Source organism: Pelodiscus sinensis, chromosome 3 (assembly GCF_052426305.1).
Source record: "Pelodiscus sinensis isolate ZL-2025 chromosome 3, ASM5242630v1, whole genome shotgun sequence".
NCBI lineage: Eukaryota > Metazoa > Chordata > Testudines > Trionychidae > Pelodiscus > Pelodiscus sinensis.
The window spans coordinates 12,407,455-12,434,772 of NC_143054.1; the positions used below are offsets into that span (position 1 = coordinate 12,407,455).

Sequence of the window (27,318 nt, forward strand, 5' to 3'; positions counted from 1 at the left end):
TGGTGTATAGTGTAGGCCAATGCAACAAAGAAATACTTTCCCAGAAATTGCTGGTCAAGTGGCATCTGCTTTGTTAGCCTTGGTCTATGTTAAAGATTACATTCTGCCTTCAAGGATACATATGGAACATTCTGTACATGGAATCTCTGGGAGAAATTTTGTCTGATTCAGCCAGATTTCCTAATGGTAGGGCAGTTAACCTTCCTGGAAAGGTGAGAAAGATTGGTGAATTAAATTATATAAATGCTGTGTCTATTATAACTTGTTACTGCTACTAAGTTTTTCAAGTTCCTTTGTTAAAGTACAGACCGGAGAATTATGAATGCATGAGTTTTAATTGGTCAAAATAGCTTTGAAAGCAAATGAGAAATTACAGCAAACAAAATAAAGATTAGATGACAGTGTTCACAATGTCCAAAATTGAATTCATCTCAGGATGTTGCAGTTTTCAACAGCCAAGAAAACAGTTCAATTAATTGTTGGCTTCATTTCAGTTTTTCCCCCAAAGGCAAATTTTCATCCTACCATAGTGTGGGAAGTGGATTGCAGCATCACCAAAGAAATATGGATCCCAAATATAACCCATTGGCAGATACACTTGATTGGAAGTTAACTAGGATCTATGTCACTGCTCATGTCACTTGAACCCAAAAAATTCTAAAGTATAATGGGGAAATTAAGGACATGTTCCTTAATTATCAAAGAACATCCATTCAGTTCAAAAGTACTGTGCCCAGTTGACCCTAATAGCCAACTATTACCACACATTAAACCCAAAATTATACAGGTGCTAATGTTAACATTTTAATTTTTCTGGAATTTCACCAGATCTATAAGCTCTTGTGCCATTTAAAACATAGATTCAAATAATGGTGAAACCCACAGCTTTCTAGTCAATTCAAAACTTCTTCCTCTTTTCGTCTAAGAAGCTGTTGATTCTCTTGACCACACAATCTGTGTGATTTTTTTAAGCTGAATTTTTCAAAGCACGGGATTTTTTTACAGCTAACTTTTGCTGTAAAGTAGCAAAGGTCCTATCACAAACAGTGTTAGGCTTTAGTTAGTGTAATGGAGGGATGGGGAACCTAAGGCCTGGGAGCCAGATCCAGGTAAAAGCTGGGGGCTGTATTTGGCCCCTGAGGCTCAAGCTCCCCCCTCCCCCCAGCATTGGGAGGCCTATATTGGCACTCCAGCCTCGTCCCCTTCTCCTCCCCCACGGCTGGAGCACACAAAATCTACTAGCCTGGGCTCCAATGGGCTCTGGTGTGCAAAAGAAATGTGAGAAGGGTTTTTCTCCTTCTTAGCTGGGAGTGGGGCACATCGGTAGTGGTTTGGGGTTTTTTTGCTTTTCACTTCTGCGCAGACCCCGAATGATTTTTCTGTGGTCAGTGGCCCCTGACCCAAAAACACTTCCCCACCCATGGTGTAATGAGATTCTCCAATCTTAATGTTCTCAGTTACTGATGTTGTATAACTTCTAACCAAGACTAAATGTATTAGTGAATTACCAAGTACACATCATGAATATTATTTTCAGAGGTTTTAACGTAGGAAAGTTCTTTCTGAAAAGTGTTGGCATAACCAAGCTGTCACATGAGTAAACACCACAGCTACATCTAGACTGGCATGATTTTCTGCAAATGCTTTTAACGGAAAAGTTTTCCGTTAAAAGCATTTGCGGAAAAGAGCATCTAGGTTGGCAGGGACGCTTTTCCGCAAAAGCACTTTTTGCGGAAAAGCGTCTGTGCCAATCTAGACGCGCTTTTGCGCAAAAAAGCCCCGATCGCCATTTTCGTGATCGGGGCTTTTTTGCGCAAAACAAATCTGAGCTGTTTACACTGGCCCTTTTGCACAAAAGCTTTGTGCAAAAGGGACTTTTGCCTGAATGGGAGTAGCATAGTATTTCCGCGAAAAGCACTGATTTCTTCCAGTAGGAAGTTAGTGCTTTTGCGGAAATTCAAGCAGCCAGTGTAGACAGCTGGCAAGTTTTTCCGGAAAAGCGGCTGATTTTCGGGAAAAACTGGCCAGTCTAGACACAGCCCACTAGTCTTTCTGCTACTTATAAACACGGGCTGGCACGAACAGGGGTACTCAGCTCAGCCACAGAATAGTAATTAACAAGTTTCTCAAGACAGAGAAAGAGTTCATTCATGTGATTCACTCCAGGTGTTATGAATTCCTCTTCACTGTCCACATTTTGCAGCTGTCTCCCTAGAGAGCACTTTAAAAGACAGGGTTAACTGAATACTTGTTGGTGACAAAATTTTAGTCATTTCCTGGTAGGGGGATCTCACTAATCCTACTCACAGTCTCTCTCATCCAAGTTTGAGCTTCAGGGAGAAATATTCAGAACAACACATTTTAGACATTTTCTTCAGGGCTGAGTGGCCTGGCTCTTTTTCTTGTCTCAGTTGGAGTATTGTCTTCAGTTCTGGGCAGCACATTTCAGGAAAGATGTGGAGAAACTGGAGAAGGCCCAGAGAAGAGCAACAAGAATGATTAAAGGTCTAGAGAACATGAGCTATGAGGGAACTAAAACAACTGGGTTTGTTTCATTTGGAAAAGAGAACACAGGGAGGGGATTATGAAAGCAGATTTCAAGTACCTATAAGGGTGTTACAAGGAGGAGGGAGAAAAATTGTTCTTTGGCCTCTGATTATAGGACAAGCAGCAATGGGCTTAAATTGCAGCAAGGAAGTTTAGGTTGGACATTAGGAAAAGCTTCCTAGCTGTCAGGGTGGTTAAGTACTGGAATAAATTGCCTAAGGAGGTTGTGGAATCTCCATCATTGGAGATATTTAAGAGCAGGGTAGACAGATCTTTGTCAGGGATGATGTAGGTGGTGCTTGGTCCGGCCATGGGGGTGAGGGACTGCACTGGATGAGCTTTCGGGGGTCCCTTCCAGTTCTATTCTAGGATTATGCCTAATGATATTGCATCAAAAAACATAGCTTGATCTCTGATATCTCAATTACAATTTTAAAGCATATTAAATAGAAGAAAAAGATGAAAGAGGAAGTTACTTCACAATTTAGCAAGAGACTGTGGTTATCTAGGCTGTTAGCTGTTGTAGTTACTCAAACTGTGTTAAACCCAGAAGGAACATATTGCTTGTCTTTTTAACGGTTTAGGCTTAAGTTATGCTAAGATATTAGCCTGGTGGCGGAGGGGTGTGTCTCTCTGCAATCCTGCTGCTAATAAGCAGTATACTTCCTACCTAATCACTGTACAAGTATGTAGCTTGCTTCCCCTCTCTGCCTTACAATCTGGATTGGAATGGCTTTATACCCACCCTGTCCCCTTTTTTTGCAACTAAAATCTTCTGGGGCACTAGAAGGGTGCAGGGTTTGTGGTCCCCAGCAAGATCTGAGTGTTTGTCAGTCCCCCATCACCATTGCACCTGATCAGCTCACAGGGCTCAATGTATTAATCCTCGTAACACCATTATTTTCCTTCAACCTATGGGGAACCTGGGAGCTAATCCAATGTACACTGAAGTTAGTAATGAATTAGAACTCTCCCATTGACTTCAATGGGAGCTGGACCAGGCCTGTGCAAACTACACGGTAGACACACTGTGGCTGTGTCTAGACTGGCCAGTTTTTCCGGAAAATCAGCCGCTTTTCCAGAAAAACTTGACAGCTGTCTACACTGGCCACTTGAATTTCTGCAAAAGCACTGACTTCCTACTGTAAGAAATCAGTGCTTTTTGCAGAAATACTATGCTGCTCCTGTTCGGGCAAAAGTCCCTTTTGCGCAAAACTTTTGCACAAAAGGGCCAGTGTAGACAGCTGAGATTGTTTTGCACAAAAAAGCCCCTATCACGAAAATGGCAATCGGGCCTTTTTTGCGGAAAAACACGTCTAGATTGGCCATGGACGCTTTTCCGCAAAAAGTGCTTTTGCGGAAAAGCGTCCGTGCCAATCTAGACGCTCTTTTCCAAAAATGCTTTTAACGGAAAACTTTTCCATTAAAAGCATTTGTGGAAAATCACGCCAATCTAGACGTAGCCTCTATGTTTTCAGTGCACACAGTAAGTTTGAAGTGACAGTAAGATTTTAGCAGCCTGTAGCAGCACCTTAACCACAAGACCATCCTTGTACATTGTGGTGAGCCTCATCCAGGGATGCAGGTTCTTCACACCCTCCCCTCTTCCACAGGTTCGGCCTCAAACTGTTCCTAAGATACAGCAACAAATTGGGAGGCCTATGGAATCCCTCTCTGACCATACCAATGGAATTATCCATCTAGTCTTTGTTCAAGGTCATGCCACTACCCAGCATGCTCCAGTCTGGTAGGTGTTCAATGCTGTTGAATCCCAGGAAACTTCATTCTGAACTTCAGTGTGGCATTTGCGTGCCTTTTTAAACCCTTTAGTTCACTGATAGGAACACACATAACTAGTAACAGTCCTCAGCCAAAACTGGACAACGCTTCTCTCTTCTGAGATATTGAGCTTGGTTCTTCCTCAGTAATAGAGATGAGTGGAGTTACTCCTGATTCTCACTGGTATGAGCAGGGGTGAATGTAACTTAAATTTCTTACAGGTACTGTCCTATTGCAACCTGGGTCATCGCCAGCTCTTTAAATAGCTCAAACAGCTCACTGAGGCACATCCCTTTACTTTCAGCTCTGGGTGTGAGTGAGTTGAAGCTCAGCCCCAACTAAACAAATCCTGTTAATTTTTACTGCCATTTGCTTGCCTAAGGACAAGATATGGTTAGAGAAAGTTGTCACGGGAAAGGCTAAAGAACTGAGGGGGTTGGCTTAGAGCCATTCAGTTCTAAGGTTTGAAGGCAGCACTTGTTCCCCTCAAGCAAAGACATATGGGAATGTGAAAATAGTTTGGATGCTATCTAATACACAACGGAGAGTGATCTTTCTGCAAGACAAAGCAAACTAGGAAGGGCAAATCTCTTAAGGGCGGAACTCATTCCCAAGCAGAGGGTAGGCCCACTCTGACATATCTGAAAGGATTAAGCCTCTGAACAAAGTGAATTTCAACGAAAGAGAAATAGAACGAAATCATGTCTCTAAGTCAATGGCAAAAATCCAATTGACTTTAATGGAACCAAGATTATACTCTTCATACTCAGATTCTAATCAAATTCTCTTAGTTATGACTTACATTAAGGGTGGGGAAGAAAGCACTTCATTATAGACCCAGCCCAACATATATAAAGCTTAATTGGTAATCCACACTTAACAAAAATTATCAGAAATATATTTGGTATATGTTTGGTATTCAATGCCTCTCCTCTTCACTTAACCATTTTCACAAGAGGCTAATTATTGTGCCAAATTGTTTTCTGTGGCTTAGTCCCAGATGTCACATTTATTGGTCGTGGGGGTTTTTCCACCTTCTTTCATCCCTGGGTAATGGGTTGCTGTGGGGTAAAAATGGTCTACACTAAAGGGATGTGACTCTATATACAAGTATGAATGCTGTAAAGGGATGACTTTGAATAAATTGTCCTTTATATAGGTGTTTGATTTTGAGTTCTAGCTAATGTAAATATGGTTTCAAATAATTACACTGTTGTTGGTATTGCAGGTTATCTGATTGTCTGGTTCACATTATCAGGCTGTGGCTTCTGTGTTTTCATATTCAATAGGGGCCTGAGAAAGTTTCTCTCCTGATAAAATACTGTGTGCTACCTCGTATGTCGGTTTTAACTAATCTAGCTCACTAATCCTGGGAGATGTGCAGTACCTGAAAGAAAACTGCCAGTCTCTTCAGAGAGTTAGCACAGCTCAAGTGACTCAAGAATCACAGGCCTCCATTCTCCCATTTTGAGGCTTACTGGGAGACCTTTTAGATGAGTGAACTCCAAAAGCTTCCGATAAGCCTCCAAAAGCAGACATGCCCATTGCTCATGCCAATCTCATCCGAACTACTCAGAACTCTTAAATGGAGATTGAGAAGCAGAATTTTTCTCCTAGCCTCATAGACCTAGGTCTTCCCACAAAGTCTCTCTCGCCTACATAATACAGACTCACTTCTTGCATTTGTACCCTGATGGGAAGGAGGAAAGGCCCAATGATTATTCCTCACAATGCTGGTCCAGGGTATGTTTGGACTCACATCAGCTGTGTCTAGACTGGCAAGTTTTTCCGCAAAATCATCTGATTTTGCAGAAAAACTTGCCAGCTGTCTACACTGGCCGCTTGAATTTCCGGAAAAGCACTGATGATCTCATGTAAAATCACCAGTGCTTTTCCGGAAATACTATGCTGCTCCCGTTTGGGCAAAAGTCTTTTTCCGAAAGACTTTTGTGCAAAAGGGCCAGTGTAGACAGCATAGTACTGTTTTCCGCAAAAAAGCCCCGATTGTGAAAATGGCGATCAGGGCTTTTTTGCAGAAAACCACGTCTAGATTGGCCACGGACGCTTTTCCGCAAAAAGTGCTTTTGCAGAAAAGCATCCTGCCAATCTAGACGCGATTTTTCCAAAAATGCTTTTAACTGAAAACTTTTCCGTTAAAAGCATTTCCGGAAAATTATGCCAGTGTAGACATAGCCAGCCATCCTCTCTTAACACAGCTCGGGGGAGCTCAGTGGTTTGAGCATTAGCCTGCTAAACCCAGGGTTGTGAGTTCAATCTTTGAGGTGGCCGACAAGGGGCAAATCTGTCAGGGATAGTACTTGGTCCTCCTGTGAGGACAAGGGACTGGACTCAATTATCTTGCAAGGTCCCTTCCAGATCTATGAGATTATATATGGAGATGTACCTATAGAAGATACTTAATTTTCTCCTTCTACTTGCTGGCAGACTGGGCAGTCTCTGGGGAGAACTGTGACTAGCTCAACCCCCTTCTCTGCACATCACAATTCTAAATTCTACTCTAGGTCATGTTGATGTTTCCTGGCTGAAAAGGCCAAACACAGCCAGCTGAGCAAGTCCAGGGCTAATGGAAGCAGCTGTGGGCCTCAGTAGCCAAAGGGCTAGATAAGCAACCAGAGGGATAGTAAGAGAGGAGAAATGAGGAGCCAGGGTGTGGCTGAATGTGTTTCCCCAGCCAGAAGTAGAGGCTGGCTGAGTTTCCTGTAAACAAAAGCTCTGAAATAGAAGGAGGTGAGAAATTAGCACTGAGAATAAAAGGCATAGGTGACTGCAGCAGAAGGGTAATAGATATGTAGCCCTGTTAGTCTGGTCTAGCTGAAACAAAAAACAGGACTATGTAGTACTTTAAAGACTAACATGATGGCTTATTAGGTGATGAGCTTTCGTGGGCCAGACCCACTTCCTCAGGTCAAATTGTGGAAGAAAATTGTCATTCATACTTAAATTTGACACTTTACACCTAGGTCATAACAAGAACACTAATTACTTTACCCATTACAAAGATAGCTTCCCCAATTAGTCCTGTTTTTTGTTGCACCAGAAGGGGTCTCTGGTTGATTTGTGGACAAAGAAGACGAGGACCTTGCCACACCAGTGATAGATAGAAAAGCTTTTCATGCTGTGGAAGGGAATTGAGAGCCTTCTTCCACAGGGAAAGGTGCAAACCAAACACTCATGTACCTTTGTGCTGGACATTTTCCAAACACAGACTGTGATGCTCTTGTTTGTGCTAGATGCTGTACAATGTAGCCCCAGTAATTTTCCCCTCTGCCCCTTAATATTTATTCCATTTGACTAGGGCTGGAAATGAAACTTAGAGCAGTCATTGTCACAGTAACTCTTCTTTCTTTTTTGTGAGGATTGGCTCTCCCCTTACTCCTTAAAGTTGAATTATCTACAGGGCAGCTTTGTGGAATATTGGCAAGGATTTTTTGCCTGGTATTGAAAGGACTGACTGTCCCAGGCCTGGCATTTGTTAGGAGAGCCAAATTCTGGTTTGGGGTTTGTTTGTTTTTTAAGCAAGAAAACCACAGTTGGACTAACTCATTTTTCAGTCAGCTGTTCCCTGATTAAAGTGAACATACTTTGAAAAAAAATGTGGCACTATGCTGATACTGTAACTTTTTTTTTCAAGTATGTGTTTATAAAACAGGAAGTAGGTGTGCTATATATATATATATATATATACACACCTCTAGAGCAAAGAGAGTTGCTAACACTTAAAGCCCTTCCAAAGATAGACAGACAAACTCTGGCTGGAGAAAGGTAACAAATTATATTTTTAAAATAAATGATATTGGAAAAATCACTTATTCAGCTCTGTCTTACAATGGCTATTTTATTCAGAATCTAAATAGTATCACAATGTCTTTACTTTTGAACTGTACATTTTTAATGGATGAATCCCACAGGGAAACTATATTAATATGTATTTTTTTATTTACCAGGCTACATTCTGATCTAAATTACATTGGTGTAAATGAGAAATATCTCATCTAAAATCAATTGAGTTAATCTGACTTGCATCCAAATCTGGTGCATGACATCAAGGCATTTTCCAGGCAAGGGTGTTAAAGTTCTTTGCAAAAATTCCCACTTTGCAAATGGTTAAGCTCAGTCACTGAAAAACTGAGGCTTCTCTCGCTTACATTGATTTTAAGCAGGTGTAACTTAAATAGAGTTACCCCTGCTTTAAACCAGAGTAACTGAACACAGGTTTTTCTCTACTGGAGAAACTAAGCAACCTGTCCAATTCTCGCTTATACAGTATATTGGACTGTATATTAAATATTGCAGTGAAAAACAAGTTAATTGTATATTTTCAGTGAATGGGAAAAAAACTAAAAGTCATACTGAATTCAATCTGAATAAACAAACCCTACCAATGACTGTTAGTTGCAAAATTATCAGGCAATTTCAAACATTAAAATAAGAACAGGTCAGAAAGCTCTCCCAGCTAAGAACAGTGCTGAGTTGTAAAAATGCAAATGTATAAATTTTCTTTCTAACTTTGTAGTGTAATAATTTTTCATAGTTAAGAAATCTAATGCATGATTAAAATTTATATAATGGCTACATTTTCAAACCCGGATACCGATGTTAACATTTTATGGATGGAATTTTCAAGAATACCTAAGGCTCAGATCCCTAAACATTTTTAGGCACCTAAAAATTGAAATCTATTGAAATTAATTCCATTCACTTGGTATAAAATTGTATTTGAGAGAATAAATATCCATTTAAGAATCTAGCTTCAGTGTCCAGGTTTCAAAACCTATGTTGGATAATATATAAGGACCTATTTATTAATATGGGTGGATTTGATTGTAAGATCTTATGAGGTGGAAATGTATATGAATATTGTAAGTTTGTGAAACAAACACTTAATTTAATTCTAATGCTAGAAATGTTTTATCTCTCTTGCCATCCATGTACTGAATAAATTTCAAGTATTATACATTAATGTTAGAATGAACTTGGAATCATCACAACAATTCAGCCTCCCTTGATCTTTTTAAAAGTGAAGATAATGTACGTACACCATCTATTTCCCTCCATCTGCAAAACTCAGACCTCAGCCTGTGTTGTATGACAGCTTTGCCACTAGCTATATTGGGCATAGTCTCAAACCCCTGGTGTGGTTTTCCTTATATATGATGTGGGGGAGGGGTTTGCACATCTGAGGTTCATGGAGCCCTGTTAAGTGCTGTGTAGACTCGATGTAGCAAGATACAGGGACTATGAAAAGCTAGAGTGTGCCAAGAAAGAGGTTCCGATGGTGTGGAGCTTCTGATCCCGCTCAACACAGCCAGGCTAAACTAGAGGTGCATGTGGATAAAGTGGTTCCATAACGATCTCATTGGCTGGCAGGGGAGAAAACAGTATTTCCCCAGTGCTTAGGAGGTTCTAGCTGCTCAGTGAGAGTGGGGGGCAGATGATGGCATGTCTTCTCATTGCTACACAATGTGGCCATATCCTGCTTGCCTCACTCACACGAACTGAACCTGTGGCTTCAGTGCAGCACTTCTACAAATGCAGCAAGCAGAGTGTCTCCTGCAAGCCAGCTTAAATCCCAGAAACTCACTTTCAAACAAACTCCTTTCAAACCTTTTCCTCCTTCTCGGTCTGGCATTTCCCTTCCACAGGCCATGGTATCACTCATGCCTGCTGTGCGGGGAACTGTAACCATCATACGGATGGCTCTGTTAGTCATAGAATCCTAGGGCTGAAAGAGACCTCAGGAGGTCACAAAGTCTAGCCCCCTGCTAAAAGCAGGACCAATCCCAATTAAATCAACCCAGCCAGGGCTTTGTCAAGCTGAGACTTAAAAACCTCTAGGGATGGAGATTCTACCACCTCCCTAGGTAACCCATCCCAGTGCTTCACCACCCGCCTAGTGAAATAGTTTTTCCTAATATCCAACTTAGACGTCCCCCATTAACTTGAGACCATTGCTCCTCATTCTGCCATCTGTCACTATGAGAAAAGTTTTTCTCCATCCTCTTTGGAACCTCCCTTCAGGAAGTTGAAAGCTGCTATCAAATCCCCCCTCACTCTTCTCTTCTGTAGACTAAATAAGCCCAAATCCCTCAGTCTCTCCTTGTAAGCCATGTGCTCCAGCCCCCTCATCATTTTGGTTGCCCTCCACTGGACCCTCTCCAATGTGTCCACATCCTTTCTGTAGTGGGAGGCCCAGGATTGGATGCAATATTCCAGATGTGGTCTCGCTAGTGCCGAATAAAGGGGACTAATCACATCTCTAGATCTCCTAGCAATGCTCCTCTTGCCATGGTAGAATGGGAAACAAAGAATCCCGAGGGGCTGGACTTTGATCTTGGCATATAACAGGGCTATCGGTTCACATTTAACATCTGTTTGTTGGTCGTTCTGCAGCAGCAGTCAGAATCCGTTGTCATATTGTAATTATTCATTGTTGCAATTTTAGATTCCTAGGCTACGTCTACACTGGCCCCTTCACCGGAAGAGGCATGCTAATTTCTAACTTTGGAATAGGGAAATCTGCGGGGGATTTAAATATCCCCCGCGGGATTTAAATAAACATGGCCGCCGCTTTTTTTCCAGCTTGGGAAAAAGCCGGAAAAGAGCGTCCAGACTGGCGCGATCCTCCGGAATAAAGCCCTATTCCGGAGGATCTCTTATAGGAAGAGGAATAAGAGATCCTCCGGAATAATAATAGGAATAAGAGATCCTCCGGAATAGGGCTTTATTCCGGAGGATCGCGTCAGTCTGGATGCTCTTTTCCGGCTTTTCCCCAAGCCGGAAAAAAAGCGGCAGCCATGTTTATTTAAATCCCGCGGGGGATATTTAAATCCCCCGCGGATTTCCCTATTCCAAAGTTAGAAATTAGCATGCCTCTTCCGGAGAAGGGGCCAGTGTAGACGTAGCCCTAGTGTGATAATAGCAAACTGGGGGAGGAAGGTGCTAAATCAGGAGCAATGCTACTGAATTAAATGGTCTAACTCCAGGTTAAGTGAGAATCAGGCCCCAGATATACAGGAAGCGTCAGCCTTTCAATAGTAAATCGCTTTCTAATGACTGTCAGGATCATGTAAATACCAGAACCTATGGAGTCACAAAATACTAATTGTCTACCCATTCATTGTAGATCATTGTGTAATCTATTTTTGTATTAACTTGCTGTTAGTACTTTGCCAAACCAGAACTGAAGTGGGGGGTGGGGGGAGCAACACAGCCTTTCTTAATTCTTGCTTAAACAGGAGTGTCTTTGTTTAGAGAACTCAGAAAAAGTTAATGCTCCCTTTTCTAGTTCATTCATATGTTTACACATTTATAACAGCTGTCTGCATTGTCGAGTCCAAATCAAATGGTTTTTCAGACCTCTGACTCATTCCTGCACTACCTAATTTCTGTGTGTACGCAACAGGCTGAAGCTAATACTTAATAGCTTTAGAGGAGTAACTGAGTTAGTCTGTAACTGGAAAAAACAAATAACTAATAGTCTTGCAGCACCATAAAGACTAACAAAACATGTACCAGGTATCATGAGCTTTTGTCGGTACAACCCACTTCTTCAGATGAAGAACTGATAAGTAATGTTATATATAATGTTGCTTCATGAGTATATTTTTAATGTATGAATGTAATAGGACTGATTAAATCTAGGAGATTGGGGGGCACAAAGAGCTTGATTTTCCTCACAAAAGTTTTATCTTTTTATAATTTCACTGTCTTCAGTAGCAGAATCAGGCCAATGGAATTTAAACATGAAAAAGATTCAGGAGGCGTCATCTCACCAGTCTTCCTTCCAGTACAGGCTAATTAAAGGATTCAGAAAAGTGTCTAGTACCAGGGGTTCAAGGAGGGTTCAGACCTGATCTATTTGTCTGCTTTCTGATATGACATTTCACCCTTTCCCACCACTCAACAAACAATTAGAGCTATGTGAAAATTTTTCATGAAAAAAAATTAAAACCCCAAAAAACAGAAAATGTTTCCACAAAACAATTTTTTTTTCTTACAGGAAAATAGCAATTGTCATAATATTTTTTCAGTCATGAAAAATCAAAGCAGCATTTTGTTTGAAGTCAGGATGACTCCAGTGGAAATATTTGCTTTGTCAAATCAAATATTTCATTTCAGGTCAATTCAACATTAATCTGTGGCTATATAAGATGCTGCACTGCCTCACAGGAGGTGTAGTTTAGGTGCCTCATCCAGCCATTCATCTGTTGGTTGGATGCTATGGCTGGACTACATCTCCCATCATGCATCTCAGTATTCCCTCTGGATGAACTGCCAAGATGCCTCAGAGTACGTGTGTAGTCGAGTCAGGGAGGCCAGTTTATAGAGGACCAAGACACCCAGGAACTAAAGCTCCCATGAGGCATTGCTAAAGCTCAGATTGAACTGAATCTACGTTGAAATGAGCTAAAATGAAATGTTTTAACATTTCTGAATATTTTTTAGCTTCCTGTTCACTGGGAAATGGTGCTATTCTAACTTTTTTGCCCAATTAAGGAGGGTGTCAAAATATCAGAACTTCCCACAGGGCAGAAATTCAGATATTTATCACCTCTACATCTCCCCCACTTCCTTGCTTCTGATTGAGGACTTCAAAGTTAGGAAGGCAAGTCAGCCATGATGGCACAGAGCCAAACTGAGGAACAGTGGGGAGTTTGAGCAACCAGCAATGAGGAGGCCATGCAGAAAAGAGGCAACTAGCAGAGCAAGAGAAGGCAATGGACAAACGTTAACAAGGAATGGAATGCTATATGTAAATCAGGAGTAGACTGGGTCACCTGTTGGAGGAATGAGTGTGGGGTTGACATGGGAGAGGAAGGACAAGGAACTGAGGAGGAATATATCCATCTCAGCGCAGCATGTATTAAAACAGCCACACTCTTGTGCAACAGCTGTTCATGTCTGAGCAGAGCCGCAGTGAGATCCTGATCTGTTGCACCAGTGAACCAAACAGACTCCTTTAACAATGCCAGGAGACGACAGGCAGTAAACTGCTGCGCATTCCAAGCTATTTCAAATTATAGAAAGAGAGACAAGAGAAGCTTTTTCTAATTGAAATGTTAGTTGCCTTCATCCCTAATCACCCTCTCTTGCTCCAGAAATAGATTCCACTAACCAAAATACCAGTGCACCCAAAGCATTGACAGCAAAGAGACTAAATGACATGGTATTTATTTTTTCCTCCCCAGAGATGAGTCTGCTCACTGTGATCGTGTGCCTTGTTGCTGCACTGCACCAAGCTGTTGTACAGGTATGAACCTTCACCAGAGGTAAAGGAATAGACCTAGATTTGTTATAAGGATTGGAGAGTCCACCTCCAAAATAGTGAGTTGCTTGAAGTTCCATAAGTATCAACGGTATTTGGTCACCTGTGCTAATGAATTCAGCAGGTGCTCCAAACATCTTCACATGTTTCCCTTCAAAGAATCTACCCTTGTTTATGTACGTGCTTTCCACGGCTAAGGTCTGCTTCTCCTCTCACGCTGATCTGATGCTGGTGTAATTCCACTGTGGTCAGTGCAGTTACGCCTGATTTCAACAGGGGCAAGCAAGAGGAAATCCAACTGTGTTGCCATGAAAAAGCTGGGTGAGGTGGCGATTTCATCAGGAACCACTAATTTCTGGAACGCCTTCCTAGCACTTTGCCATCCTAATGAAAACAAACAGGAAAGCAGGTCATCTCCTGCTGACTTCTTCTAAAGAAGAGATTCTAAAGCCACTGCTTGTTCCCGGGGGACCGACCCGTCAGAATGATTCATGTACAGAGTACCTGCATGTATCTGAATCTGAACTATCTGTAGGAGCTAGTGGCAAAGTTTGATATTGGAGCCACCTCTGTGCTTTCCAACCATTATGGGGTGTTTTGATCTGGGGACACCGTCTGGTCCCATCTCTGTATTTCCAAATCCAGCTCTGGGAGTCAGAGGGGTTAGTTGAGAAAGACAGAGAGAGGGGCAGGACTTCACTGACTGTAGGAACAAGGAGGAACTCATCAGCAGATGAAAACAAAATGGGTCTCCATTGACTGATGGATCAGTAGGGGACAGCAGACAAAGGAGGATGGTCTAGAAGACAAAAGGCCAGGGGTTTGCAATGAGCAGAAAAGATGGAGGAGTTGATGAATTGGGTGAATGGAAGAGACAGACAGCAAAACTAGAGGTATAAAGAGGCAAACACATTGGCTGTGTCTAGACTGGCCAGTTTTTCCCAAAAATCAGCCGCTTTTCCGGAAAAACTTGCCAGCTGCCTACACTGGCCACTTGAATTTCCGCAAAAGCACTGACTTCCTACTGTAAGAAATCAGTGCTTTTTGCGGAAACACTATGCTGCTCCCGTTCGGGCAAAAGTCCCTTTTGCGCAAAACTTTTTGTAGACAGCTCAGATTTGTTTTGCGCAAAAAAGTCCCGATCGTGAAAATGGCAATCGGGGCTTTTTTGTGCAAAAGCGCGTCTAGATTGGCCACGGACACTTTTCTGCAAAAAGTGCTTTTGCGGAAAAGCGTCCGTGCCAATCTAGATGCTCTTTTCCAAAAATGCTTTTAATGGAAAACTTTTCCATTAAAAGCATTTCTGGAAAATCATGCCAGTCTAGACGTAGCCATTGGTTTTAGAATGGACATTATGGGAGGGGGGCAGAATCAGAGCTAAGATGGATTGGAACGCAGAGACAGACAGGGAAGTTGGGAATCTACTGACTAAATGGAGGAGAAAGGGACTGGAAGCGTAGAGATGGGAGTTCTTCTCACTAAAAAGCCTGAGTAAGGAGACTCATGTATGAACAGTGTTTCATAACCCAAGGGGATGCTTCCAAAACCAGTGAGAGGTGGAGAACATTACAGCATAGCCATTAAACAATGATTGTTAAAACAGACGACTGGGACCACTGGTTAGTGCATTGAGTGTGGTGGGATTCAGCAAACAAAAATGTGAAGAAACCTTTTGCTGTGGTTTTCTCGTTAGGCCCCAGCTTCAGGTTATGCAGCTTTGTCTCCGTTCATTGTGAATAACCAAGATGTGATCATCGACAAGCACAACGAACTTCGGCGAGGGGTGAATCCCACTGCTAGGAACATGTTGAAGATGGTAAGCTCATGGCACTGCTCCTCCTACAGATCTGAAATGCTTTCCATTGCCACAGAGCAGCAAACTTGCTAGCAGAATTCTTTCCCCGCGAAGGAGCAGCCTTCCTGTTAAGCTGGGGGAGCGTAAGCGTGGGAGAGAAGCAGGTCCTCATGGTTGGGCATCGGACTGGGGTGCTGCAAGGCCAGGGTCTACTGCAAATCAATCACAGAGCGATCTTTTCAAAACCATGGTAGTGACTTAGGAACCCAACCACAATTAGAACTTAACATCTGTGCCTCATTTTTACCATCTACAGAAGTGAATTAATAATATTCACCTACCCCCCCAGGATCTCTGGGCGTCTCATATCAACAATATTTCTAAATTGGGTTGAGATCTTTGCGTGGAAGGAGCTATAGGAGAGAAATTCCTATCCTTGTGCAGTGTAGTGTGTAGGCATGACTCCACTTACATCACATTTAAGCCCCCAGACTAAGGCTTGGGTGTTGTACATACTTGGGATAGCAGATGCTGTCCCTCCAGGCTGCCTTTGCAGGAATTGCCAGCTACTGGATCATTGTATGCTGGAACTGTGCTACAGCATACTGTCAAAGCACTCTCCAGGTTTCATGGCCTTTCTGACTCTCAAACCATCATTAAAGAAGGTTGGAAACTGGCTTGCAGACCTCTCCTTTGGCCATGGATATTGCTACCATCAGAACTGTCACTTTTCAGAACTAGGCTCTCAGCCATGGAGATTGTGGTTGGTTCATTCATGTGACTTGGGCGGAGCAGTTTTGTTTTAAGGGAACGATCCACTACAAATAGGTAGACAAAAATCTTCAGGACACTAAACGTTCATAGTCCCCAGCCAGTATAAACCTGCATAGTTGCAATGACTTCCACAGGGTTATGCTGATTGACACCCTCTTAGAAACCACAGGCTAATCCCCAGAGTTGTATTTAGTTCTACATTCCCTATTGCATGTTGGTCATTTCTCCTTGTTCCCTTAAGGAATGGAATCCTGAAGCTGCGAGCAATGCTCAGAGATGGGCAGATCAGTGTAAAATGTCCATCAGTCCTAGGAATGAGAGAGTCGTTAATGGTAAGTAAAGAGGAATTACAAGATTATGAGTGATGGTTATTTCAATCGGGAGACTTCCAGGTACAACCATATTGCTGCTGAAGTGTGATTTTAGCCGAGCAGGAACACCGCTATGGGAAAGCATAAGATTTCCCTTCCAGATCCATATAGTTAGAGGCTTATAATGCAATAAAGGGGGGAAATCCAGCTGATCTGACACCCTGGCTGTTAGCCAGTCAGTGAATGTTTTCTTTCCCATGGGAAAAAAAATCCTTCAAATGTTTTCTCCCTATTTTCCCTCCTCCAAAATCCTTCAGGAGGAAAAACAGATATTGGCTTTGGAAAGTGAGAGGAATCCATTCTGTCTACCATATCTTGACTGCTGAGACAAGAAGCTCTTTGCCGAAGGGGCTGTCTCTTCCTAGATCATTTGAGTGCCTAACAGACTTAAGCTGCAATCTCTCTTAGGGCTACTGTAAAACAAAGAATTAGTAACGTGGGACTTAAAGTGATGCTTAAGCTTTGAGTGTATCTTCTGCATGGGGATGATTTTACAAAGAAGTTCACATCAGTGGCACATGCAGCATAATCAGTTATTGGAGGGGGGAGACTATTTTAATTTAATACCTAATGCTAGTGAGAGACCAGGTGGCATCTTTTCTCTAGAAATCATTATTATTATTGTATAATCTTCCGTCCTCATGGTATTTCAATGAAGTGAATCTAGTTTAAAAAGTCTGCAAATAAACACATCTGGACATACAGTCCCTGCCCCAAGGCTTATGGAAGATAATGAGCACCTTTCTATCATCTTCATTGGGGTTGGAGCATGTTACCAGTTTCCTTCTTAGAAGTACTGGTTTATAGATGTTGCTTTGTTTAGACTGGAAAAAAGGTGTAAACTATTAACAGTGAGGTGAATTAACCATTGGAACAATTAACCAGAGAATGAGGTGGATGTTCCACCTCTGGATATTTGTAATCAAGATGGGATTTTTTTTTCAAGAAAAGATCTGTTCTAATTCAAATAGGAATTATTGTGGGGACGTTCTAAGGCCTGTGGTATACAGAAGGTCAGTCTGGCTGATCACAGTGGTCCCTTCTGGCCTCGGAATCAATGAAGTTGAGAAAATGCAAAGGGTAGAAACATGGAGGTTGGCCTAACTTTACAGTGTCTTCTGCGATTCCTACAGTCTCTCTACTTGTCCTCACAAGGTCTTGAAACAGCCTCATTTCTTTTGCAGGTGTTCTCTGTGGCGAAAACATATTGTGGGCTGATTACCCCCTCTCTTGGCCTGATTCAATCCAAAAGTGGTATAATCAAGTGGCTAATTTCAAATACGGTACAGGAGCAATCGAAGACAATGCCTCTATTAGTAGCTACACTCAGGTATGGAGATTGAAGACAAATTTCCAGCAAATGAAACACTGTTTAGCATCTGAGGAAGTGAGTTGTAACTCATGAAAGCTTATGTCCTAATACATTTGTTAGTCTTTAAAGTGTCACCAGACTCATTGTTAAGAAGGAAAATGGATACCTGTCTGGAAAAACTACATTTATGTGAAAACATGGAATCCTGTGGCACCTTAAAGACTAAACAGATTTATTTGGGCATAAGCATTCGTGGGTGAAGACTCACTTTGTCAGATGCATCTGACAAAGTGAGTCTTTGCCCACAAAAGCTACCCCTCTGAGATGTTACATTTATGTGAGCTCTCATGCACCTCCATCAAAGTCAGTGGAACTGCATCCATGCGACTAAATAAGCTTATCACTACTATTATCTATTGTTTACCGCCTGATCCAAAGTCCACTGAACTAGTTCAGAATCTTTCCATTTACATCCAAGGGACATTGGATCAGGTATTTCCAGCAGAAAAATTATTATATTTTTAATAAGTATATAATGTTTTTAAAACTGAACAAATGTCAAAGTATCTTAAGCATGTATGTAACCTTTCTGCCAGTCAGAGTTGGCAGTAACAAGACCTGGGCTCAGTAGTTAGGGGTTCCTCTTCAACAATACAACACAAAACCATCTCAAGCCCCCACCCAGTAACCTGGAACAATCATACATCATCCCCGGGACCCCTCGCACTGAGAGTCCCAGGAAACACTGGGGAGTAATTAGTTGAAATTACTCTGGGGAGTAATTATTCTGAAAGTGGCACCAGAGGGTCCACATGAACCCCATTTCAAAATAACTATTTTGAAAATAGTGTTACTCCCCTGAGAAAAGCAGGAGTACAGATTTCAAAATAAGCAGCCCAATATTTCAAAATAATGGGTGTGGTTGTGGGGACGCTTTGCTTATAAGTTGGATCTAAGGGGTGGAGGGGTATTTCAAAATAAAACCTTAGGGTATATCAGGGCAGTACTTCCCATCTTTGCAAGCACAAAGTCTGAGTGTAGCAGAAACCTTTAATAAAATGAGAAAAGAAACTCAGCATTCATTCAACACCACAACTAAGTTTCATAAACATCAATCATGAGCAAAAGACCCATCCCAAGTAGCCAAGGCAGTGTCCTTTTCCTACAGGTTCTTAAGTGCAGCAACCCAGAGGTCCCTTTAATGTGCCCGTCCCTTCTCTGCTGCACGCCACTCATAGTTGTCCTTGGTCAATGCAGCCCCAGAGTTTAGAAGTTCATCTGCATAGTTCACCTCACACCCTGGATGGAAGGGGTGGGGGCAAGGAGGTACCTTATATGCTCCACTCCCAGGTATTCTGTTGCTACCCTTCCAGCTGGTCACTATGCCTCTCTCTGGGGATCTGCTCCAGCCCTCTCCACCAGCCAGTCCTCTCTGCCAACTGGCCATGCCTCTCCAACTGGTTCCCTACTAGCACCTGCCACCCTGCTGGTCGCTCCTCTGCACCAGCTATTCACCAATATGTTTTCAGTGTCTCCCACTTAAACACACTTCTCAGTGATTTCAGCTGTTAGTGAGGCATCCTTGCTGCTAATGCACTCTGGGCAGACATCTTGCACCAAAAAACACTGTCCCAAAGTAGATGAAATACTTAAACGTAGATATCAGTGATTTCAGCTTTGCAGCAAGCAACAAATTTCTCAACTGAGGTTAAATTAGCTCTTTTATTATACCCCCAAAAAGTGTCAAGCAGTGCTCAGGACTATCAAACAGCCCCTCACACCACCAGGTACAAGTTCCTACTTCTAACCTTTTCTAACTCCCTGCAAGTTGGGACCCATGTCTTCTGCCTAGTGAGTGTTATTCAGCTGAGGGTGAGTGCCACCATTGGGGTATGCCAGGTATAGTTCTGCTGCCCTGAATGCACATGACAAAGATAACAAACCATTAGCGCTCCTGCCCCATTAATAAGGAGAGTGGGGATCCAATACTAGCCAAAAGTGAGAACCTAGCATGGGCATGTGCTGAAAACCTAGCATGGGTATGGCCATGCAAATGAGATCAGCTCCTGAAGTTCTCTTCCACAGTTCACCATTAGGGCTCACAGTTCACCATTAGGGGAGAGATCTCCCTTACTTTGCTTACAGGTACTAAATTCTGGAATGAAATGTTCTAAAAACTGATCACGTGGAAATCTCAAAACAACATATTTCAAAGCACGGATTAGAAACAAAACTTTCATTTTCCTGCCTGAAAAATCATAGAAGTGCTCTACAAAAGATGTCTGGTCACAAGATCCGCACCCCTCCTTTTCTTGTTCCCAACTGCTAAATTGGATTTTTTTAAAAGCTAAAAATTCATAATTATCTCCTGGATATTACTTTTCCAAGCAAGTTCCCACAGGTATGTAATGGGTTCATGAAGGGCTGCTATTTTGTGAGATCATGAAGGTGATCTCAGATAATCCAAGAATGAAGTGAAGCCTTTCTGATTGAATGTACTTTATTTCATGCCTGTAGGTGGTTTGGTATAATTCCTACCTGACCGGATGCGCAGTTGCCTACTGTCCTGATAGTCGGCACCAGTACTTTTATGTTTGCCAGTACTGTCCCGCGTACGTACCAATAGTTACTTTCCTTAAGATGAAACACTTTGTAAGATGTTTTCAAACCTTCTAGGGCCCCTACATGCCTTAAAAACTGGGAAACAAGGAACCATGTGCACACTCGGTGATTCCTAGAACTGATGTCAAAGAGTTGACTCAAACACTCAAACATTCACGAAAAGCAAACAGGAAAAGGCCAAAATACTTTCAAAAGCCAGTTTTGATTTCGTTTGAAATGAATATTCAGGGGGAGTGAAGGTGTCCTAATATCTGTACACCTCTAACAGTTACCTGCCTCAAAGGAAGGTTATAAGGGTGTTTTGTTTTTTTAAATGACTGCACACAATGAATTTGGAGGTCATTGAACGGAAGGTGCAGAGAATTAACTGGGATACCATACGTGCTATACAAGGACAAAGTTATTATACTGAATTTAAAAAATGATAACCACTGAAATGTGTGCTATATCCAATACATAATTTGAACTAAAATAGGGTGGTTTAGGAGCAGGTTTCACACAAATTATGGAATTAGTTCTACATTATACAGTATGTTAACTTTATGTTTGGATTTCTTTTTAATTTCAGAGGAAATAATGCAGCAGACTTGTCTAAACCTTACAAACAGGGACCGACATGTGGTGACTGTCTTAATGCCTGCGAACAAGGACTCTGCAGTAAGTTAATTTTGTTGTTGTTGTTCTTTCCAAATCTTACCTGAAGAAATACATATAAAAGCTTGATGAACTTGAATGATAAGTAAGGTCAAGATTTTGTCGCAGTGATTTTTAATAAAAGGCAGACAGGTCATGAGAAACAAAAATTCATGGGAGGCTGTGAACTGTCTAAGACTTACTAAAAATAACCAGAGGGGCAGAGGGTGGTAGGAGGGAGAAATGATAGCTGGAGTCCCGTGGGGGATTGACAGGCCACAACCTCAGCCATGGGGGATGCATAGCCCCAACTCCAAGCTGGCTGCAGCTGTGGGGTAGGGGGACACAATCCCAGCTCTAGCCACAGCAACTGGTTCACAGCCCCTGCCACAACCACCAGAGTGGAGGAGAGAGGTGGCGCATGGCCCTGTCTGCAGCCCCTTGTCTGAAGCTGTGAGGCACGGATACAGCCCATGACTGTAGCCTCTGCTGCAAACTGTGGAGAACAGGGTCAATGCAGAGGGAGCATGTGGACAAGGGCCTAGCTCACAAGCCGTACAATAAAAACTTCTTGTAACTCTCAGACTATATAAGCAGCTATTTTGGACACTATTTGATAAATAAGAATTCCTTTAGACCGCTTGTGCATAAAGGAAATCCCATCAGCTCTCTCATAGCACTAGATATGGACCCGGGTAGGGTTGCCAACTTTCTGATCTCACAAACTGTGAACACCCCTGTCCCAAAGCCCTTCTCTTCCCCCCCGTCACCTCAGTCAGCTGCTCCCCCTTCTCCATTACTCCTCTGCCTCATCCTCATTCACTCTCACCTACCTGGAGCAAGGGTTTGGAGTGTGGGAGGGGAGTTCAAGCCTGGGGATAAATGGTTTGGTGTTGAGGATGGGGCTCTAGGCTGGGATGGAGGAGGCAGAGTTGCACACAGTGGAGGGCTCTGGCTGGAGGTGCGAGCACTGGGCTGGAGTAGGGGCTTTGAGATCCCAGTGACATTTACTGCAGCTCCCAGGCAATAGCGGGCAGATTGTTGGAGCTCCAGGGGCAGGAAGATTCTGCATGCTAGTCTCCTGCCCACAGCCACTGCCGCTGCAAATCCCATTGGTCACTGATCTCAGCCAATGGGAGCTGCAGGGACAGTACCTGTGCACAAGGGCAGTGCATGGGGCCTCCAAACACCTAGGGTTGCAGAGACCTGGTGGCTGCTTCCAGAAGCCATAAGGAGCAAAGGCGGGAAGGGAGCCTGCTTTAGCCAAGGGTCCCTGCTGCACCTCTGACCAGACTTCTATTGGCCCAGTCAGCGATACTGATTGGAACTGCCAGGGCCCCTTGGGGTGCGTCTGCACTGAACCCGGAGCTCAAAACAAGCTATGCAATCTGAGTTACGCAAACTGTGTCTCTTATTTCAACCTTATTTCAAAATCTGGTGCTGTCTACACAGCACTTATTTCTATATAAATCACTATTCCGAAAGGTCCCTTAATCCTTGTGGAATGAGGTTTACAGGGACGTCGGAATAGCGAACCCGTTATATTTCAAAATAACGGGGGCACTCAAAAGTTGCAGAATCACGACTGCAGTGCAGACGTAGCCTTTTTGACCAGGCTTTCTGATAAAAAACCAGACTCCTAGGAATCCTAATGAGAGGGCAAGGTAATCTGTATAGTGCTAGCAGTGCCCTCTGCTGGAGAACTCACAATATTAAGTATTCAATCTCAGACATTTCATTTCATTTTGGGACACCAATACACAGACAAGCTGATGGATTATGTGTATCCATACAGTTTTGCAAATGCATTGGAGCTTTGAAGGCTTAAATTAAGTGTGATCAAAAATGTGTAATGGTTAAGTGCTTCCTCCCTCCCACCCCAATCTCTGAGAAAAATAATACTTCTATACTTCACTGTACATTATTAAGCTTAATTCATTAAAGCTTAAACACATTTTGAGGACTCATTGATACAACTTTACAGTTCAGTCCTGGTGTAGCTCCACTAACTTCAGTTGATATGTAACAGGTGGATTTTGGCTTGTAACACTATGTGATATGGCTGATCTTCTGTTCCAAAGCAATATTCAGAGAATGCCAGGAACCACGCTTACCTTGACCTAAACACAGCTTTGATTCTACTGTCACTTACCTCAGTTAAATCCACTGAAGCTAATTTAACTAGGCTCAGAATGAAGCCCACCAGGTAACTGCGGGTCCCAAAACAGAGAGGCAAACAAGACTACATAAATTATGGAAACAGTAGATTAAAAAATACATTTTAAAGGGAAACAATTAACTGATTTAAGTTATCACCTAACTCTCTTTTCTCACTGTTTTATTTCAGCCAACCCTTGCAAGTATCTGGATAAACACGCAAGGTGCAGCACTTTGAAAGATCTTTTTGGCTGTAATCATTCTGTGGTGAAGGAAAATTGTAAGGCTACTTGCGAATGCACCACTGAAATAAGATAATATCCTGCTATCCATCACTCTCTCTTCCTGGAGATTGTTTTAACTGAAAGAGAAAAGAACCCAGGATAAAAGAAAAAACACACACATTCACAGTATTTTCATAATTGCTTGAATTCTGGATAAAATAATAATGAGATTGCACTCTACATTATGCATTCTATGTCCTGATTGATCTTCAGTAATTTAAATTATTTCTATAATAACTTTAGAATATTCAGAAATTGTATTTTAGTTATTAATGGGCCCGGGTCTATTCCAGGAGTGGGTGGGTGAGGTTCTGTCACCTGCAATATGCAGAAGGTCAGACTAGACGATCATAATCGTTCCTATGAGTCTACTTCAAAGCATGGAACTCCCAATTTTTTTTATTATTCTTAAACAGGAAATAAAGTCATAATCGACTTGACATTTTTGTATTGCACATTTCATTTCAGTTGATTTGCCTCTAGCTTTTTCTTTGATTATAACATGAATGCAATCCTGTCAAATAAAAGCATTGTTTAACTCCATCAATGCAAAGTAATTCCTGTAATTCTTTGCCATGGTGCATGTACTATTCCACAAAGAAGTTAAGCCAATGAATACTTTCAGTTAAGCTTTACTTACCCACATTGCCTCTCCTTTTGAAGAGCAACTGATTCACCGTAAATATGATGTGAAGCCATTGAAAAAATAGCCAACAGGACAAAAATTTCACCATAATAATAAGCAAAAGTCACCATTTCATGTTCCTTATACCCTGCTGACAATACTGAGGTCGGCCATTAGAGGGCGATAGTGTTACACGTGAGCAATGGTTACAAACCTACACATGGGTATGACACACCCTGTATTCTAATTGATAGCGGGCATTAGAATGTTAGAGTCTGGTGCAGTGGTCCCCAACCTTGTGGGGCTGCTGGGCACCCGGAGGCGGGGCCACTCACATGCTGGGCACCCCGAGTTGGGGCCATTCACGTGCCGGACACCCAGTGGCAGGGCCACCCATACGCTGCATGCCCAGTGCCGGCGCCACCCGTGTGCCACACTCCCAGGGACAGCACCACTCCTGTGCCGCATGCCCAGGGACGGGGACGCCCATACGCCGCACTCCCGGGGCTGGCACGGCCTGTGCACCGCGCACCTGGGGCCAGGACTGCCCATGTGCTGCGCGCCCGGGAGTGGAGCCAGCCCCGATCGCTCCGCGGGCGCACAGAAATGGCCTGGTGAGCTCCATGGCGCCCACGGGCACTGCGTGGGGGACCACTGGTCTGGTGACTGACAGGAGGGTATATTGCAATGCTTTGCTCTTTATTTTGATGAGAGAGCAGTGTGTACTAAGATGAGAGGCTTTTATTCAGATCAGCGTTTCCCAAACTATGGGCCACCAATATGTGGAGCTGGGTCTCTCCCCCAGCTCTGCCGGGCGCAGGGCCGGCTCCTTCTCACTGCCTGCTGCTGCCCATGTGCGGCGTTGCACGTGGGCGGGGAGGATGCCCGGGCGTGACATGAAGTCACGGCCCGGGATTTTAAAATTCTTCAGAGGCACGTGGGGGGCCACGCTGCCTCCGGGGCCTGAGCGTGGCCTCTGGCCCCACAATGTGGAAGGCAGAAGGTAGGGAATGGGCTAGGGCGGCGGCGGCAGCATGGGGGGCTTGGGCGGAAGGAAAAGGGGCTTGGGCGGTGGGGAGGGGAAGGCACCAAGGGACAGGGTGCAGGAGAGACAAATGCCAGGGGGCCAAGTGCAGACAATGAGGGAAAGGGCAGGAGGGGAGGTGTCAGTGGGAGGGGGGACAGGGTGATGCTGGGAGAGGAGAGGAGAGGAGAGGGGAAGGGCATTGGGGGCTGGAGGAGGAGGTGCTGGGAGAAGGCTTGAAAGAAGGGGTGGGCATGAGAGAGGTGGGAATGGAGCAAATCATGTGTGAGGGCACAGAGGGGCAGGAGGGGATGGGGCAGAGAGTGCTGAGGGGGTGGGTATTGGGGAAAAAGAGGGCAAAGGGGGCAGGGGCATTAAGGGAAGGGGGAGGCACCAGGAGGGTGCAGGGCTAAGGGAAGGTGCAGGTGCCAGGGGATTCTAGGGTGAGGAGAAGGGGAGAGCTGGCCACCAGAAGCAGCACTGGACGGGGGAATCGGGGCAGGCTGGGGAGATTGGGGGGGCTGGTGGAAGCAGGGTTGCCAGGGGGGGTGCGAGGTTGGGGGCAGGGAGCTGGCCGGGGAAGATGTGGGGGAAGAAGCGGCTTCCGGAAGGAGGGCTGGATGTGGTCAGTGGGGCTGGCCAAGGGAGATTGGGAGGAGAAGCGGAGGAGAACTGGCTGCCCGGGAGGAGGTTGGGGGAAGTGGGGCTGGCCAGAGGCGCAGCGGGGGGAACAGTGGGGAGGAATGAATCGGCCTGCGGGGAGTGGGACTGACCCGGCCATATGTAGATCTTGGGGCGCTGCCCCCGTTCCCCCCCACAAAGCATGCGTTAGTCTGACCCGGGGATTCTATTGTGTTGCCCCCCTCCCCCCCACACACACACCCCTCGAGTAGTTGTGAACTGTCTGGCTGGTAGACACACTCATGCAGCCTGAGCACATTTACCAGCCAGGCAGTTCGAAACTACAAACTGATGCATCTAGTAATAATACAACTTACCTAATGAGGAAATACCAGACATGTTATATGTCTGGTATTTTCTCTGGTTTTTACATGTTTATATTTTTGGACTGCAAAAAGCAGAACTGAAAAAAAAAGGGTTCCAACTAAAGTAAAAAGTTTGGGAAACCCTGGTTTAACCAGCTTTGTCTGTCTTACAGTCCATTGATCCAATCCATATTCCTTAACTTGCTGGCAAGAATATTGTGGGTGACCATATCAAAAGCTTTGCTAAAGCTGGCACTGGGGGTGTTGGGAGGACCAGAAACAACTTATTTGAATATTCATCATTTGATTAATGAATATGCAAATATGCAAATGACCATTACCGGTCCTCCAAAAGTTCGTGAATGGATTTACTGGTCCCTGTGTCAAAAAGTTTGGGAACCCCTGATTTAGATTATGGTGTGATTGGCTCCTTCTGACTGGAAATTCCCCCTCCTCTCCCCCCCCCCCCGTCTCATGTTCTTTGAGTGCTCTCTGTGTGACCAAGTTGGTTCCAGTTTTGGTACACCCATTCCCCCAGCATCCCAATCCATGTCCTCCAGGAAACGAACTTTCTGACTCCAGGTCCACTGGTTCTTGTATGTCTGCAGCAACCATCCCCCTTCGGCTCCAGGAAGAAGTCTCACAAAACCACTAGGTGTCTCCCATGGATTTCTGCAGCCAAAAGGCAATTCCTCGCCCCCCCCCCCCCCCCCCCCCAGGGTAATTAGCTTTGGTTGGAGGAGCCATGGCTCCCTATTGTTTTGTGCACCACATCCTTGGTATTAACATGAGAGGAGTCAGCAGGGGAGCTGATGGGATTGCCAGACCCCTGAGCAATGTGTGGTAGGTCTGCACTCCCAAAAGGGACAGGGCCTCAGGCAGACGTAGGAGGACTAGGGCAGCCAGCCCCCATTAGTGCCGGGAGGACTCAGCACCCACCCACCTATCCCCGACAGCCTTGAGAGCCGTCCAGAGCAAGCAGTGCCTCATTCTGCTGGCAATTTTAAAGGGCCTCCAGGTTCTTTAAAATCACTGGGCTCCAGGACAATTGGTCCCTTTGCCCACCCTCTGTCAGTGGGCCCAGGACTCAGTGCTTGTTGAACTGAACTAAGTCTTTACTACA

General features: G+C 43.9%; 1 protein-coding gene across 5 annotated transcripts in view; it reads left to right on the forward strand.

The window, feature by feature from the left end:
• The window catches only part of LOC102459532 (cysteine-rich venom protein-like), a 44,098-nt gene extending 19,991 nt beyond the window's left edge, over positions 1 to 24,107 (forward strand). For 3 of the 5 annotated variants that reach the window (XM_089777013.1, XM_075923363.2, XM_075923364.2), the window contains 7 exons: positions 13,536 to 13,597; positions 15,306 to 15,428; positions 16,423 to 16,513; positions 17,737 to 17,882; positions 20,382 to 20,476; positions 21,055 to 21,143; positions 23,467 to 24,107. In XM_089777013.1, coding sequence (XP_089633139.1) covers positions 13,538 to 13,597; positions 15,306 to 15,428; positions 16,423 to 16,513; positions 17,737 to 17,882; positions 20,382 to 20,476; positions 21,055 to 21,143; positions 23,467 to 23,594 — 732 coding nt within the window. In that variant the 5' untranslated portion in view covers positions 13,536 to 13,537 and the 3' untranslated portion in view covers positions 23,595 to 24,107. Of the gene's footprint in view, positions 1 to 8,038; positions 8,110 to 13,303; positions 13,406 to 13,535; positions 13,598 to 15,305; positions 15,429 to 16,422; positions 16,514 to 17,736; positions 17,883 to 20,381; positions 20,477 to 21,054; positions 21,144 to 23,466 lie in introns of those variants that run through there. The other 2 variants (XM_006137025.4, XM_075923365.2) reach the window with 2 other exon arrangements.
• The last annotated feature ends 3,211 nt before the right edge of the window (positions 24,108 to 27,318 follow it).